Source organism: Dreissena polymorpha, chromosome 6 (genome assembly GCF_020536995.1).
Source record: "Dreissena polymorpha isolate Duluth1 chromosome 6, UMN_Dpol_1.0, whole genome shotgun sequence".
Taxonomy (NCBI): Eukaryota; Metazoa; Mollusca; class Bivalvia; order Myida; family Dreissenidae; genus Dreissena; species Dreissena polymorpha.
The window spans coordinates 12,210,582-12,229,300 of NC_068360.1; the positions used below are offsets into that span (position 1 = coordinate 12,210,582).

Genomic DNA, 18,719 nt, shown 5'->3' on the forward strand with positions numbered 1-18,719 from the left:
TTTTAATGCGTAAGCTATGTGCATACAATTATATGATCTTGTTTTCATATTTTTATTAACAATACTGGTGTGAGTTAGTGGAATTAGCTTCTAATTACATGCAATGTACATGAACTAATCAGTACGAAAATAAACCCATATATCTGTGAACATAACAAGATTAAAAATGATCTGTTGTCTTATCTACATGCACTAGGCATTGTTTCTTCAGATTGTCATTTGCCTCATCCATGTTTATGTTCTTGTATATAATAATCATGGATTATATTCACATAAAATAATATATCATTTTATTCTCTTTATGGTTTATATATGCAGTTGACATGTTAATTTCATCCAAAAAGCTGTTCAGGTAATACTTGAAAATGTCCTACGCAAAAAAAACCATTTTGTGTACCAATTTAATGTGTATTTAATCATGTTTTCATATAAAATATTTACGTAATAAATTTCATCAAAAACAATAACTTGTTGTAGTTTTTTTAATAATATGTTGTACGTTCCTTAAATTAAAAAGCTAACCAAAACGGTCGAAATTAGATGTTGTTTGCGTATTTCCTGCAAACACAGTATTTTATAGGTTTATGGGCAGCCATGGATGTTGGAAGCCATCTTGGCTTTAGAAACCATGTGATCAATAAGTTTCGTGGGTACAAAAATAATGTTTTACCCCCAAAAATATAGATTATCATCAAAATGTTCCAATAAAATCTTAGAATCATGCAGCGTGAGCCCGTGATACTACTAGACCTCATTGTGAGAGATTTTAATTATACCCATTGTTGATAAATGATTTTTATCTTTAGTTTTACAATTATAATTAAGAGAACACGAAATTTATGTTTACAAACAAGAAATGTGTTTGTCAGAAATACAATGCCCTCCTACTATGCCGCTTTTGTTTAATTATTATTCTATCCCTTTAAATTTGTTTACTTCCCTTGTGAAAATGATCTGTACCTGCCAAATGATAAATAGAAATTATCTCCCTTTAAAGCTTGTTACTTTCCTTGGTGTTTTTTTACCTTTAACCTTGAAGGATGACCTTAACATTTCACCACACAAAATGTGCAGCTCCATGAGCTAAACATGCATTCCAAATATCAAGTTGCTATCTTCAATATTGCAAAAGTTATGGCCAATGTTAAAGTTTTCGGACGGACAGACAGACAGACGGACAGACGGACTGACACACTGACGGACAGTTCAACTGCTTTATGCCACCCTACCGGGAGCATAACAATGTGCATACACTAAAAAGTATCAAAATGATCAAAATACATAAACATAACAAGATAACAAGCCTTTAATATCTCAAAATATATCAATATGCACATTGGGCACATTTTTTCCTTATATTTTTCATTTACCCCACCCACTTTTCTTGTCTTACAAATCACATTAATATCATAAAATTCACATGAAATATTATACATTTATATTCCTTAGTCCCATAGGTGTGTATAAATGTAGTTAGGATAATTATTGTATCTAAACTGTTTATCAGATACAAATTGAAACATGTTATAACAGCAAAAACACATGTTTTTTATGCTCCCCGAAAATTTTCGGGGAGCATATAATTGCCAATTTGAAGTTCCTTCCTTACTTCTTTACTTCCTTGCTTCTGTCACACTTTTGATACCGTTTCTCATAGCACCTTCAATACTTAACCGATCTCTTTCATATTTGGCATGTAGGTACCTTGCAGTGACCTCTACCTTTTGATGAGGTTTGATATCACTGGGTCAAGGTCATGGTCACCGAGGCTAATAATAATATACATTTTCCATCACACTTTTGTTACCGTTTCTCATAGCACCTTCAATACTTTACTGATCTCTTTCATATTTGGCATGTAGGTACCTTGCATGGACCTCTAGCTTTTGATGAGGTTTGAGGTCACTGGGGTCAAGGTCACAGAGGCTAATAATATACTTTTTCCATCACGCTTTGTTTACAGATTTTCATAGCACCTTTTATCGATATATTTCATATTTGGCATGTAGGTACCTTGCATGGAACTCTAACTTCTGATGAGGTTTGAAGTCACTGGGTCAAGGTCAAGGTCACCGAGGCTAATAATAATATACTTTTTCCATCACACATTTGTTACATTATTTCCTGTCACCTTCAATACTTTACCGATCTCTTTCATATTTGGCATGTAGGTACCTTGCATGGACCTCTACATTTTGATGAGGGTTGAGGTCACTGGGGTCGAGGTCATGGAGGCTAATTATATACTTTTTCGGTCACACTTTTTTTTACAGTTTCTCATAGCACCTTCAATACTTTACCGATCTCTATCATATTTGGCATGTTGGTACCTTGCATGGACCTCTACCTTTTGATGAGTTTTGAGGTCACTGGGGTCAAGGTCACCGAGGCATATAATATAATTTTCCGTAACACTTTTTTATACAGTTTTTCATAGTACACGTACTTTCAATACTTTACCGATCTCTTTCATATTTGGCATGTATGTACCTTGCATGGACCTCTACCTTTTGATGAGGTTTGAGGTCACTGGGGTCAAGGTCAAAGAGGCTAATAATAGATTTTGCCGATACACTTTTGTTACAGTTTCATGTAGCATCTTCAATACTTATCCGATCTCTTTCATATTTTGCATTAGGTGCCTTGCATGGACCTCTACCTTGTGATGAGTTCTGAGGTCATCGGGGTCAAGGTCACAGAGGCTAATAATAAATTTTCCCGTCACACTTTTGTTACAGTTTCTCAGAGCACCTTCAATACTTTACCAATCTCTTTCATATTTGGCATGTAGGTACCTTGCATGGACCTCTACCTTTTGATGAGGTTTGAGGTCACTGGGGTCAAGGTCAAGGTCACAGAGGCTAATAGTAGATTTTTTTATGTGGTTATTAACACATATATTGACAAAGTGCATTACGGGGAGCATCCATCAGTTTTACTGTTATTCTTGTTTTACTTTTTTTCATTGATTTAGTCATTTTTTTCATACAATGTTTAATTTTCCACCAAAAAACTTATTTGTTTAATAAAAATAATATGTTCTTAATGGCTTAAATTAAAAAGCTTACCAAAATATCATGGAAAATATATGTTGTGTGTGTCGATTTGCGAAAAAACGGCATTTCCTATGTTCCTGGTCGGCCATCTTGGATTTAGACCTCGTGGGCATGAAAATTTTCTATTACCCAAGACAATGTAGAACATAATCAGCATATATATAAAAAAAGGTTCCAATCATGCACCGTGGACCTCCGTTCCTACTAGACTTATCATTTTAAACCCTTAGATGCTGATGAGCAACAAACAACATCAAACCTGAACATACTGTGAGTTCAGGTTTTATGCTGTTTGCACATAGCCATTTTTACTTTGCTTCTGAGTGGGAAAGGGTTCAAGTAGGGCAGTTGTCCGTTGCTAGCATTATAATGTGCTGTAAGTACTGGTTGACCAAATTACCCAGGAAGAAAGTGAGTAGATTAACAAACAGTCATGAAACAACCAAAAAACTTGTAAAACCTGAAGAAATATGTAAACAAAAGAGGTTGACGTCATTTTCAGATGCGACTTCTTTTTTCGGATCAAATTGATAAACAGATTCACATGATATGATTGGAATATTTTTCAAATGGCAAAAATTAAAAATAGAAAACATTTTCATCATTCTCAGATGCGGCCTATATTTGCGGACCAAAGCTACTTGGAGGACCAGCACATATTGATAGCTGTGATAGCCAAGGATGCGGACAATGAGTCCTACGGGGAATGTGTGGTCAGCCTGCGCTGCATGTTCTCCGAGGAGCCCAAGGACTTTGAGTGCCTTCTGCACCACCAGGGAGAGGAGGTGGGCAAAATCAGGTCAGAAACTCGACATGTGATTTATTTAATTGAGTCTCATTGTGGAGAACTGGACATGATGGTTTCTTCAATATATACATAGAGAATATTATGTGAGTTTTGGATAAAGATCAAGTTTATCATGCGAGGCTTAGAACCGATGTAAGCCTCGTGGTAACATGGTTCGTGCCGAGCATGATAAACTTGATCTTTATCCAAAACTCACATAATATTCTATTTATTCTATTATTTCCTCACAATTTTCCATTAATAACTGTCAAATATTGCATTTTTTGACGATTTAGTTTTTCCGTAGTTGACAAAAACAGATTCTCAAATTTTTGGAAAAACCCAAATCTGATCTAAAAATAGCGATAGTATAAAGCTCATGTTTATACGATCGTTGTTATACTATCGATTTTCATCTGGTAATAGGATAAAATAGACATACAGTCCATGAGTATACATGATCAAAACAAAGTGGCATATGTCAAGGCTTGACACGTGATAGTATTGAATTTCATAAAATTTAAATAAAGCATCAATACATTTTTTGCTGACAACATTTTGAATCTATTTAACTTTTTTGTGATGGTTTATAATGCTTTTGTGAAAATTATTGTCCAAGAATAACTTGTGCAGTTTGCGTACTGATGTATGCCTTGTGCACATCATCTCAAGGACCTAAACATTTTAGTCAAGTTTCATGAAAATCCATGAAAGGGTATAGAAGATATTCAGGAGACAAATGAAATGGAGGCAAAAACATTTGACCTTGAAGTATGATTTTGACCTGGAGCAGACATGGTGACTTGTGCCCTCTGTACTTGATCACAATACATTTGAGGCAAGTTTTATGGAGATATTTACATGGAGGCTTAAACATTTCACCTAAAAAAAGACCTTGAACTTGAGTCAGCATGACTCAGACTCATTCATTCTGCACATTGTCTCTATTCCTATATCATTTGAGGCAAGTTTCATGGTTATCTGTTGAAGGATGTAGATGACGCGGACTACAAAGTTTTACAGACATACTAAAGGACTGACAGTTTTGATGGATAAAAAGGCAGTCCTATTATCCGCTACTTGCTCTTTGGGGAAATATTAAAAAAATTCCAGGGGGCAGGTAGACCTTCTTTTGTGAAGAATAGTCCAATGGTAAACTTTGTACATGTTATGTGACTTAATTGTGCTGTTTCCTCTTAACTAATTATATTAAATTATTAACCCTTTACCAACTAGAAACGCATTTTAACAAAATTGTAGTCCCTCAGAGAGTTAAATTTTATGAAAGACTTTTCTTACTAATTTAACTTTAAAGGCTCCATTTTTAACCCTTAGATACTGATGAGCAGCAAACAGCATAAAACCTGAACAGACCAGAGTTGCTTGTAGGCTGTTCTGGTTTTATGCTGTTTGCACAAGCCATTTTCACTTTGCTTTTGACTGGGAGAGGGTTAAATCATCCATGCAGCATATTCAATCAGTTAGGCACGTTATGCAGTTTTTTACTCTATTAAATCATCATTAACCTCAAAATAGATGCAGTTGGAAGTCATATTTTTTTAATGAATGGAGTCTACAGTTGGAATAGGGGCCTCCCCTGCCATTATGATATTGCTAGATCCTGAAAAGTGTATAAATGATGTGCATTAGATTAGGCGGGGCATTGAATTGATTCATCTATCATAAATGACATAAAAGCTATCCAATTGTGGTATAACTTATTCACTACCTTACATTGCTTTCACCTTAAATTTCAGCGGCAAATTCCATGTTCGTTCAGTAGGAAAGCAAACCAACACCAGAACAATGCATAGGAATTACAGTAAGTATTGAAGCAAAATGAATTACATGAATACTATTAGAAAATAATGATGCTCAGTGATCAAAATTTATTGTTAACAAAATACTATTGTTAATATATATGAGCCGTGCTCTGTGTTAACCCTTTGCATGCTGGGAAATTTGTCGTCTGCTAAAATGTCGTCTGCTGAATTTCTTAAATTAGCATTTTCTTCGATTTTTTTCAAAGAATATTATCAGAATAGCAAACAGTTTGGATCCTGATGAGACGCCACGTTCTGTGGCGTCTCATCTGGATCCAAACTGTTTGCACAGGCCTTCAAAATTCGGTTCCCGCAATGAAAGAGTAAAGGGGGGTTTAATGCATGTGTGTAAAGTGTCGTCTAACATTAGCCTGTGCAGTCCGCACACTTTCTGGCTTAACTGTATTTTTGCTAAGAAGAGACTTTCTGTAAACGAAAAAAACCATAAAAGTGGAAAGTGTCGTCCCTGATTAAGCCTGTGACAAAGCCCTTGTTACTCTTAAAAAGAAAGCAAAACACAGAAAACTACCTTATCCTTGTACAATTAAATGTCATAGATATCACATTTTAACAAGTCAGTGTTTGTTTCTATGTGTCTTATAAATGACCTTGTGTTTTAAAACATGTTTAATATACCTGTGAAATATGTAAAAAAAAAAGAATGCTTGCATTTCATTGAATTCTGTCAATGTCAACATTTGTAGATTGTACACATTTAAACAAAATACATTTTATGTCATCCTGCCAGCCATCAGTCACTTGACTATTGTTTAAGCTATGCTGGTGTAATGCCAAGTATTAACCCATTTATGCCTAGTGGACTCTCCCATCCTTCAAAATTGGATCAATTTATTTCCAAAATTAGGAATGTTTATTGTATATTTATTTCTATATTTAGAATATTTCTTACAGAACTTCCTTTAAGCAAACAGCGCAGACCCAGATGAGACGTCGCATCATGCAGCGTCTCATCTGGCTCAACACTGTTTGCAAGGAGGCTAGGCGTAAATGGGTTAAAATTTGCTACCATAAAACATGAACATTAAAACAATTTTAAATATCTGGGCTGAGTTCAGAATGATTATGGTTTGTTCAAAAACATGGCTGGCAGATGTATGTACAGTTATGTTTATCTGTCTGTTATGAAGCCTTATGAACAGGTTAGGTAGTCAGGTGAACCATCGGGCATTTTGTCTGATTGTATGCAGAGAACTTTCATGGTAAAATGTGTGTTCAAGTACAGTTATTCTAAAAAAATCCCTTGATTCTTCCCTTATGCTTAACTATTTAGGGCATTGAATTTTAAACTTCCAGGTTTACAATACTGTACGGCACTGAGAGAAAATTTACCTTTATGTGCACTCAACAGCTCTTATAAAATAATGGCTTCCACATACAACCTTGAAACTTTATTATGTAGATGCACCTTGATGAGTTCTACATGCAATACCCATTTTGGGGTCACTAGGTCAAAGGTCAAGGTCACTGTGACCTAAACAAAATCTTCTGACAAGCTTTCATTTATTACTGCACTTGCAGCCGAGCGCTGTTATGCAGTGCTCTTGTCTCACTTCCTTAGAATCATTGCTTTTGTTTATTGTCCCCTACCGATGAAACCAGAGGGGACTTATGGTTTTCGCTCCGTCTTTCAGCCTGTTACACTTTTCTGGATCCTGCGATATCTTTAAATGTTCTTCATATTTGTTCATGAAACTTGAAACATGGATAGATGGCAATATAGTGATTATGCACAGCATTTCATTTTGTTCCTACGTCAAGAATTCTGGTTGCCATGGCAACAAGTAGACTAGAAATATTGCTGAAAATGGGGGATTTCACTGGTAGGGGACTTATATTGCTTGGCAATAGTTTTGTGTGATTTAATTTGCTTTAAAATAATTACTTGTAGTTACAATTAAATGGTCAGTAAAATTGTTGTAAATGTTCAGTCAATAGTTATATTGTTTTTGCTCTCAGGTTTGATTGCCTTCGACACTGAATACCAGTACCAGGACCCTGAGATGTTTGTGTCCGACCATCCCATGCATCGCTCCAGTGCTCCGCCGCAGACACAGAAGAAGCCCGGTCCCTCCTCGGTGCAGCCTGCGCATGGTTTCAAGTCAAGGGCAGCACTCCGTCAGACTGTCAGCGACACCATGGATAGTCGCTCTACTGACCCGCATAGAGATGTAAGGAGCATCATAATGCAGTGAATTATTTAACCCTTTGCATGCTGGGAAATTTGTTGTCTGCTAAAATATTGTCTGCTGTATTTCTAAAATTAGCAATTTCTTCATTTTTTTTTCATCACAGAATACTATCAGAATAGCAAACAGTTTGGATCCTGATGAGACGCCATGTTCTGTGGCATCTCATCTGGATCCAAACTGTTTGCAATGGCCTTCAAAATTTGGTTCCAGCACTGAAAGAGTTAACCCTTTCCCACTCAAACCCAAAGTAAAAATGGCTATGTGCAAACAGCATAAAACCAGAACAGCATGCGAGTAACTTGCAGTCTGTTCAGGTTTCATGCTGTTTGCTGCTCATCAGTATGTAAGGTTTGGTAATGAAGCCTTTAGAACTTGATTCTAGTAATGAAGATTTTAAATTTAATTAGAATTTAGAAGAGACTACCAACGCATCAAAGTGCGTCTTTAAGGGGTAAAGGGTTACGTTAAAACTCAGTCCTCAACTGTATATAACATTAAGCATACTTGGTAGCTACATAGGTATAGTGATGGCCTATAGGTTAAATTCCAAGCCCATCCATATAATTTTTAGCTCACCTGATTGCTCAGGTGAGCTTTTGTGACCGGTCTGTGTCCGTCGTCTGTCCGTCCACATTTGTTCGTAAACACTCTAGAAGCCACATTTATTGTCCGATCTTCATGAAACTTAATCAAAAGCTTCGTCCCAATGAAATCTCGGTCGAATTCAAAACTGGGTTGTGCCGGGTCAAAAACAAGGTCATAAGTTCAAAAAAAAGAAAAAACTTGTAAACACTGTAGAAGTCACATTTCATGCCCAATCTTCATGTAACTTTGTTAAAATGTTTGTCTTAATGATATGTTGGTTGAGTTCAAAAGTGGTTTCGGTCCGTTGAAAACATGGCCGCCAGTGGGTGGGGAAGTTTTCCTAATTTGGCTCTAGAGTAACCTTGTAAACACTCTAGAAGTCACAATTTTTGCCCAATCATCATGAAAGTTGGTCAAAACATTGGTTTTTATTGATATCTCGGACGAGTTCAAAAATTGACGCGATCGGTGAAAAACTTTTTGTATATATAACCCATGTATATAATGAAAACATGTGAACACTCTAGAAGTCACATTTTTGGCCCAATTTTCATGAAATTTGGTCAGAACATTTGTTTCCTTGATATGAGAGTTGAGTTAAAAAAATGGTTTCGGTCAGTTGAATAACATGGCTGGCGGGGGGGGGGGGGCAGTTTTCTTATGTTTATACATATAGTAAAAAAAGCTTGTGAACACTCTAGAATTCCAATTTTTTGCCCAATCATCATGAAACTTGGTGAAATGATTGGTTTTATATATATCTCAGATGAGTTTGCAAATGGTCCCGATCGGTCAAAAAACATGGCTGCCAGGGGGGGGGGGCAGTTTTCCTTATGTGACTAGAGAGAAACTTTGTGATTAAACACTATAGAAGTCTCATTTTTTGCCTAATCATCGTGAAACTTAGTCAATACATTGGTTATATTGATTTCTCGGACGACAAGTTGGAAAATGGCTCAGATCGGTGAAACACACTTTTTAGCTCACCTGATTGCTCAGGTGAGGTTTTAGAATTGGTCTTTGTCCGCCGTCCGTTCCTCCACATTTGGTTTGTAAACACTCTAGCATTCACACTTCTCAAGCATTCTTTATGAAAGTTGCTGAAAGATCTCAGTCAAGTTTGATAATGAGCAAAATCACATAATTAATGCCATAATTATTGCCCTTAGATTGTCCAAATTTTCATTATATTATACAAAATCCTTGTAAACACTCTAGATGTCACAATTTTGTTTCAGATTTTATGAATCTTAGTCAAAATATTTATTTTTGTAAGCAAAGTTTGATGTTTGGTCATGGGGGTCAACTTGGCCCTCTTGTTTGTTATTTAGCGTCACTGATAAATGAGCTTACCATGGGAAAAGGTGAGAAGGTTAACTGAATTTAGTAATATGCCTGAAATTCTGTTAAGTACAGCCAAACATGTAAATAAATAAACAAAGAACACTACTGAGAAAAAGATGTAGCCTTGTTTGTTACATTTATTATACAGGAATAATATTATTAAACTAGATATAAGCAGTAATTGCCTTGCATTCAAGTCAATTATCAAAACCAAACATGGTCATTAAAATTGTTGTTTTTTGCCTAACATTTAAATGATTTTGCCTTATCAGATCAGACTCTGGCACCAACAATTAATAAATGCTAAATCAATTAATTATTTATTTTATGCATGTTTAAGATGGCCAGGTCATTGGTTGACCAAAGGCACATACACGCCCACCCTGGCTCTGGGGTCGAAGGTCAACCCCCGCCCCTAGTGAGGAGGAACACTCCCCTGATGGGTCATGGGGGCCTCTCAGCAGGGGCTCAACGGCCTCTGAGACAAACCTCGGCCCCAGGGGGTCAGAAGTTTGGGCCTCCACTGCCACCCAAGCACAGGACTGCTAGTGTGGTAGGTAGCAATTTGTACAGGTCTTATATGTAAGTAACCGGTACAGATTGTACTAATGTTTTGTGTCATTATAGCCTCATGTTATGAAGTAGGTGGTATACTTGCACTACCATAGACTTCTGTCTCTCGACCCCTTAAATCCCCTTGATTTTTTAGGAAAACTTGAGTAAGAGCTGTTAAAGAAGGAGTGAAATAGTAAGTTTGGACCACACTGTTATTATTTTACCTTGGGCTCATACTATACCAAGCAATTCTTAGACTGATAAGTCTTAGAAAGAAGAATATTCTTTAAATTGGAATATTCAAGAAAAGCTCCAATGTTGAGTTAAACTTGGCATTAATTGCCTCTGTCTACACCATTCATCACGCAAAACATTTGTTAAGGACATTATTGCCAGTCAAAGCATGTTTACATTAAAACACTGGACATTTATTTCTTGGTTCAAAGTCTATTCTTTCTTCTAAAGTCTAAGAATTGGTTGATGAATACGGGCCCCTGTTTATTGTTGGTACATTCCCAGGACCAGCACCCAGGCGCGAGGCATGACGGCCGCCACGCACCCACCACCCTTGATGAGTGGCTGGCAGGGCTAAACCTTTCCTGCTACACAGACAAGTTCCTGCTTAACGGCTGGGACAGCCTCCTGTACCTGACTGAGCTCAAACAGGAGGACTTGAGAAACATCGGCATAGACGTGCCCGAACACCAGAAAGTCATCCTGAGCAGCGTGAAAGACCTCAATCAAGTGTGATATTTTTTTGGTCTTTGTATTTCCTATGTATCAGACTCGCTGTGGTAGAAGTGGGCTTAATGCATATGCCGAAAGTTTCGTTCTTAATTAGTCTGTGCAGTCAGCACGGGCTAATCAGGGACAACACTTTTCACCTAGACTTGATTTTTGTTTAGAAGAGATTTCTATGAAAAGAAATATTCCATAAAAGCGGAAAGTGTCATCTCTTTAAAGCGTCTGTTGACAGCACAGGCTAATCTCTGACAACACTTTATGCATATGCATTAAGCCCCTTTTTTCCAAAGGGTGGCTTTTGTAGTTTTACCCACCTGTAATAACACCCTTTGCTCTGCTCTGCAGCTTATGTGCTCATGTTGTCATTGCAATTTTATAATAACGCATTATGAAGCCATCCAACATGTGCATGAAGGGTCTTTCAAATAAATGTGCCGCGTTCTGAGAAAACTGGGCTTAATGCATGTGCGTAAAGTGTAGTCACAGATTGGCCTGTGCAGTCCGCACAGGCTAATCAGGGATGGCACTTTCCGCTGTTATAGTGTTTTTAGTTTTAAGGAAGTCCCTCCTTACCGAAAATCAAGTTTAGGCGGAAAGTGTCGTCCCTGATTAGCCTGTGCGGACTGCACAGGCTAATCTGGGACGACACTTTACGCACAGACATTATGCCCAGTTTTCTTAGAACGCGACACAAATTATTGTCCAAATATAACAGATAAGAGACAAAATAACACATGCAAGAACGCAGAAAATAGCGTTGATCTTATGCATCTTTATTAGTGTTGTTTATTAAAAAAACTTTTCGTTAAAGTATAAACATTTTGTTGCTTTCCTGTTTATACCTACCAAAACTGTTGGGTGATTTAAAATTAGCCCATTTGTGCCTTTAAAGCGATATTTCTGCCTAATGTTAACATGGAAAAAAAAACAGCTGAATGAACTCCCTTATCTGAACATCGCTGTTATGGAATGTCAAATTTGACTTTTTTCTATGTTTGTTACCTGTTTATGAATTTGTTTCATGTATTATACCACTTCAAACAGTTGAAAAACCATTCATGCAAATGAAAATGATCTGTGTACATCTTTTGTCCATAACCTTTTATACTAAGCTTATATCCATGTCTTTCCACAAATTGTTTATGTAAGTTGTTCAAACTTACTAGATAATTTTTAGACATTTAACATTTGTATACATATTTTTGCATTGATATACTATTTGTGCTCACATGTTATATACTTAATTTAACAGACCATGACATCATCTTATAACAGTGTGTAGATTTACTTCATTCATTTTTAATCTTTCACTTATTTATTATATTCAAGTTCATTTTACAAATACTTGGTTAAATTTGATGTTTATTTTTTTTTTACATAATTGATATCTACCAAACTTTGTGGAACGTATATTTGGGTCCTATACTTTCAAAAAAGTTCTTGTTTCATCTTGGTATTTTTGTATATAATCATTCCGTTTCTGAATGTCATCAACTATGTATGCCTAAAGCATCAGGCACTGCACTTTAAAAAGTATTTGTAAATCACGAAATGTCTATTAAGTTACTTAACCGATCAATGTTGGTTATTTTTGTGCAAGAAATCAGCTCTTAGAAAACATTTAATTTAATTTTAAAATTAAACGAGACTTACCTTGGTTAAGTCGCTGTTTGATTTAAATTATATGAGAAATAAAAGTTGAGGAGGCATTAGATGAGATCTATGCTCGCGCATGCGCAATCAGTCTTTAAAATACACAATTTGTTTTGATGCTACATAAATGTAACATAAATTAATTTTTATAATCATTACTATTCATTAAAGATATTATATTGTAACTGAAGTTGGGAGGGAGGGTGGCATTTAATGCCTCCTCAATTTTTATTTCTCATCGAATTTAAATCAAACAGCGACTTAACCAAGGTAAGTCTTGTTTAATTTCTAAATTCTATAAGGAAACATGTTTCGTCGTCCTTTAATGAGATTTTGAAGCCTGATGCCAAACAATTTTTGGGAAATACTACATGAAACAGCACATTGCAAATACCTTTATGTTACATCTGTTGTCACATCCTTAACACTGTTTCAGCAAATGAGTAATGTCCATGGATAGTTTCGTTGTAATATTTTGTGAATGTACTTTCCTGAGACCAGCCTGCTGTCTTCAGAATGTCAGTTATTGGAACCCACATAGTTTTGGCCTTAGATGAAGCTGCTGCCGAACACTGTGAGCAGTAAATTTCTGGTAGTCGATTCCTGATTTTGCCATCACAACTGGAATCCACCGGCTTATTGTATCTCTGGTAACTGGTCGGAATGGTTTGATATAACTTATAAGGAGACTATAATCGGTATTATTTCTACATGGTTTAGTTCTAATTAAATATGCCTTCAACACAGTTATAACGCACAATCTCCTATTTCGAGGATAAGCTTTTAAAACTCAAGAAGAACAATCAAAGCCTGGCCGACTCTGTTTTAACAAACTATTAAACTGAATTATGTAACCTGAACTGAACTTTTTTAACAGTTTATAACTCAAAACATGTAAAGTCTGTGCCCTAGCTGAGTCCGTAAGTCCCAAAAGCATGGTCAATTTCACTGTTAAATTCTTAAGCGTAAGAGTCCTCACAGGCGAAAGTTTCTGCAAATTATTCAGTACCAAATTTACATCCCATGTTTCAGTAAGTTTCGGTGTAGAAGTTCTAAGATTATACACACCCTTCATAAATCTCACAACAGTAGGGTGAGAAACCAGCAGTTAAAGTTTCCAATCGAAGTCCAATTTATGAACGAGCACCACGTGCAGTGTTCAAGGCACTATGACCTAGCCCTTTGTTAAATTGTTCAGTTTAAAATTCAACTACATCTGTTATAGAAATTGAAACTTGAGAAATTTGTTTTCTATCGCAATACTGAATCCATCTCGAAATATAGCATTGATATTGACATTTTGTTGAGTTTCGCCAAGAGGACATAATAATTCTGGTAGCAGTTCTAGAAAAACCCTGTTATCTGTAAGAATTCCTGACACTTTGCATGCTATTAACACTAGTTTTTCTTCGAGACGATGTGGTATCTCTTGATGTGGAAGGTAGTGCTTCTTTGCTGTCGGTAGAATCGACGGGTTTTGCACCAAAAGTTTCATTAATAATGGAAATCATGTCTGTGTTGGCCACAATGGAGCTATAACTAAGGCTTTTGATTGGTCTTATTTGATCTTTCGAACGCATCTGGTAAACAAACTGAAAGGTGGGAAAATATAGCAATAATCATAATCTGTCCAGTTGAGCGTAAAAGCATCAATAAATTTAGCCCCAGGATCTGGCTTCCATGCACAGTACAATTTAAGCTTCGTATTAAGTCGGGATGCAAATAGATCAATATCTGAGGTTTTAAACTTATCACACACAGTATGATAAATCCAACAAAAACACATACTTTTCTTTCCTTTTTTATCATCGTTTCGGCTTACGCCTTCATCAGGATAATACAAATAATAACAGAAAGCGGATGTTACGTCATTGACTTAACGTACATTAAAATGCGGGAAAATGTACGTCAATAAAATGAACGTTAATTAAATTAAGCTTAACTTTCTGATTCAAGAATACACAATTTCCTATAAAATTATATATAAAAATACTAATAGGAAAAAACAAAAGTAAGCTAAATTAAATTGAAGAGCTAGTCTTTTATGTTAAAAAGAACTTTGTTATTCATACCATTAGGGTGTAATGTTTTAAGTCTATGTACCCAGTAAGTTTCTTTACACAAACGATTCATGTTGTTACTAACAACATAAATTGGCATAAAGGAAAAGAAATTTGCGCTGTGGTGATCTTCATTAAAATGTGATGCGACCAACGTTGAAAATTCAGGGTAAGATAAGTTTCTTATGTCAAATCGATGACTGTTTATTCTTTTTGACACCGGTTGCATGGTTTGTCCAACGTATTGCTTCTTACACTGTTTACAATGCAATGAGGTATATTACATATTTAGATACACAATTCATATTCTTCTGTAAATTAAATTGCTCGCCTGTTATTGTACTTTTAAATTTTTCTCCAACGTGTATCGATTTACAATGGGAGCAACGTGTTCTTCCACAGGCACTTGACGCACGTGAATTGTTCAAACTTTTCGTAAATTGAGCACGTGTAATGAAGTTTCCTAAATTATTAGGCCTTTTAAACGCCATTATGGGCTTATTAGTTTCATACACACTTCTCACTTTTTTTAAAACTTATCACACATAATTTTTAATACATCATTACACAATGACCCTTCTGAACATTGAACACTCTTGATGGCTTATTAGCGTCATTTTCTTTTCCTGCTATGTGTGTACATGAAATCCAGATATCATGTGCAATGCAAAGAGACCAAATTTCATGACTAACTCTGTCACAAACCAATGACTGGGTCCCCCCCCCCCCCTGTTGGTGATATAGTACACTGCAGTAGTGCTGTCTGTTAAAGTTTTTACATGTTTCTTTTGCAGATCGGCAAAGAATGATTTCAATGAAAACAATATGGCTAGAAACTCTAGTTCGTTAATGTGTTTTTGTTTTTATTGATCGCTCCAACGACCACCAATTTTTAAATTTTCACAGACAGTCCCAGCCTAACATACTTGCATCAGTTGTAATGCACATATCAGGATTTCCTTTATATATATATGTCTAACCTGCGAGTGAACATTTTCACACCACCATTGTAACTCAGATTTCATGCTATCCGAAATCAACATTTGACCATCATAATTCCCATGGTTTTTTCTTAGAGCTACATATTTTGCTCTCTCATGTTCCATATAATGGAGTTGTTCATACTCTACAGATGAAAAACTGGAAACAATCAGTCCAATGACATGAGCAAACTGTCTGATTGTTGCAATATTTTAACAGGATAGATTTTTACATTCTCTATCTATTCTGACTTTTTTGTCATCTGGCAAAGCTACTATCATTTTCTCAGAGTCTATTATGTTGCCAAGATAGCAAAGTTAGCGATTTTAAATAAGCACTGATTTCTCATAATTTATCAGCAAACCTATATTTTCGAATAAAGCACATGCTTTTTTGAAAGATGTTGAGCATTCTAGCTTCGAGTTTGCACCAATCAGACTATCAGACTATCATCTATGAACAAGTGCATATTTCACCTTTAGTTCATTGTTTTGCATATACTGATTTAAGAAGCTTTGTAAATTTCAATGGCAAACATGATAAGCCATTTTGGCAACATGCAAATTCAAATATTTGGCCCCTCCAGTCAACTTTAAGATATTTTCTGTACTCCTTAGCAACTGGCTCTGAATAGTAAGCATGACGAAGATCAATGCTGGCCATATACAGATCATTGTCAATGCTATCTCAAAGGTATCTATTTTAAAGTGCCTATATGGTATATGTTTGTTTAGATCGTTTGAATCTACCAATCTAAATTCTCCATTTTTCTTTTCTCAAAGAAAAATTGGTGATATGAATTGATCTTCATTAAACTTGGCTTAACCAATTACATTTTGAGACAACAGCTCATCGACAATTGTATCTATAATATGTGTTTCCTTTGTATTGAAAAAAAATGGCTTATCATGTTTGGCTGTTTTGGTGGTGAATTGTCAAGAGACTCTATTTTTTAACCTTCTACCATCTGCAAAATTGAAGGATCAGATGTTGATTTTTGTCATTCGGCAACAAAAAATCTCAATATACCAGCAGAAAACCCACATACCTGAGTTCTTTCTAGTTCTTGGAGGGGTTTCTTAGGCCTCCCCTCCTCGCAGAGTTTTGTGGATCAACTCCAGCATGACCAGCTGATCCCAGGTAGTAACCTGGACCTCGATCAACACCTTGTGCTCGGATTCTGAAACGACCCCGGAAACCAGCTCAGCCTCCTCTGAAGTTACCATCATGACCTCTATAAGGCCCATACTGTTGCATCGTGTTTCAATTTTTGGCTTCATCCTCTATTTCTTTGTCAGCCTTTGAGACATCATCTCCAATCAGTTGATTTGTGTATGGCGACTGATGATTGCACAAATGCGCATACTCGTACTTGAGTTCAGGTTTTGACAAGTCCTTTCTTGTTAAATTAATTTGTCTATTGGCATGTCCAAGGAAGGCCAACGAGTCATTCACATTGTCCACTATGAACTAAATGTCTTCGCACTTCTCACCCAATTTCTTTTCATGTTTGCGACTTGATCAACCATCTTAGTCAAAACAACTGCTGCATTCCCAACAGAAGTTTCTAAGTTCTGTAACTTTTTGTCTGTTGCACGAGCATTTGGCGCTAGCAAATCCCAAACAAGCTGATTGCATTTGACAACTGATATCCATCACAATTAGCTGGCCTCGCCAGCTTTTCATCTTTAAGAAGTAACATATACTGGTCTTCTTCCATCCCTTTCCTAAACAAATCAGTTACATTACTGGCCAATACAGTGTCTATGTCTTTATCTGTAACTTCTTGTTCCTTGAACCTCTTTGCCAACGAAGAGAACCTGCTGTCAGTGACAGTCTCATTATTGTTCGCATCTTGGCAAGATTTGTCATGGGATCGCTTACTTGAACATGGATCCGGTTCGTAATCCACATATTCTTCATCATTACCCTGCAAATCGTAACAATTTTCACTGTTCTCGAGGTCCACGACCTGTTTGCAAACATCAGATAGCGTTTCCTCCGATTTATCATTTTTTTGTTTAATTTCCATTAATAAATCGAGAATTTTCATTCTTTTTGGCTCTTTTGCTTCCTTAGCTTTGTCTTTTTCTTTGCTTTCGGCCTACGATTTATCCAAATTCTCAGCCATGCTTCAATGAAGCAGTTGACATAAACACTCCACGTGGTTCAGATTTTTTTTTATTTTCGGCCGAAATAAACACTAGTATTAATAAATAAAAATAAATACTCACAAATGACCATAAAAGTATCCGAATCTAACACAAAACATCAAGCGTCACACGCTTAAAACGTATTTTTTTTTTAAAAGACTGATAAAATTTAGGTGCGAACAGCGTCCGCCATATTGCGTAAGCACACTGATTCCGCATGCGCGACCACAGATATCTTTTAAGGGCTAAGAAACATGTTTCGATATAGAATTAAAACACTGTGTTCATAGTTTGTTCAAGGCTTATTGGATTATTTGCATTATTGGGCAATTTTCTTTTGGTTTCTTAGGTTAATCAATGTTATGTTGGATGTTGGCTGTCAGTTTTGGATATGTCATGCTTCATTTTAAATACAATATACATTAAAATCACGTACATTAAGATGTATTATACCTAATTTTATTATGCATTTTTATGTCCCCCACTACTATAGTGGGGGACATATTGTTTTTGCCCTGTATGTTGGTCTGTCTGTTGGTTTGGTCAAATTTTAACAATTGCCATAACTTTTGCAATATTGAAGATAGCAACTTCATATTTGGCATGAATATGTATCTCATGGAGCTGCACATTTTGAGTGGTGGAAGGGCAAGGTCATCATTCAAGGTCAAAGGTAAAAAAAAAGAAAAAAAGTCTAAGCGGCGCAGAAGGGGAAATAGTGTTTCGGACAAACAAATTTCTTGTTTACATTGTACATAAACAATTGTA

The 18,719-nt window shown here is 36.1% G+C and overlaps 1 protein-coding gene across 5 annotated transcripts in view; it reads left to right on the forward strand.

Moving 5' to 3' along the window:
• LOC127833654 (phosphatidylinositol 3,4,5-trisphosphate 5-phosphatase 2A-like) overlaps positions 1-18,719 on the forward strand; it is a 148,772-nt gene that overhangs the window by 122,962 nt on the left and 7,091 nt on the right. For all 5 annotated transcript variants that reach the window (XM_052359047.1, XM_052359049.1, XM_052359048.1 and 2 more), the window contains 5 exons: positions 3,668-3,855; positions 5,601-5,665; positions 7,644-7,855; positions 10,146-10,358; positions 10,880-11,104. In XM_052359047.1, the coding sequence (XP_052215007.1) occupies positions 3,668-3,855; positions 5,601-5,665; positions 7,644-7,855; positions 10,146-10,358; positions 10,880-11,104 (903 nt within the window). The remainder of the gene's footprint in view (positions 1-3,667; positions 3,856-5,600; positions 5,666-7,643; positions 7,856-10,145; positions 10,359-10,879; positions 11,105-18,719) is intronic.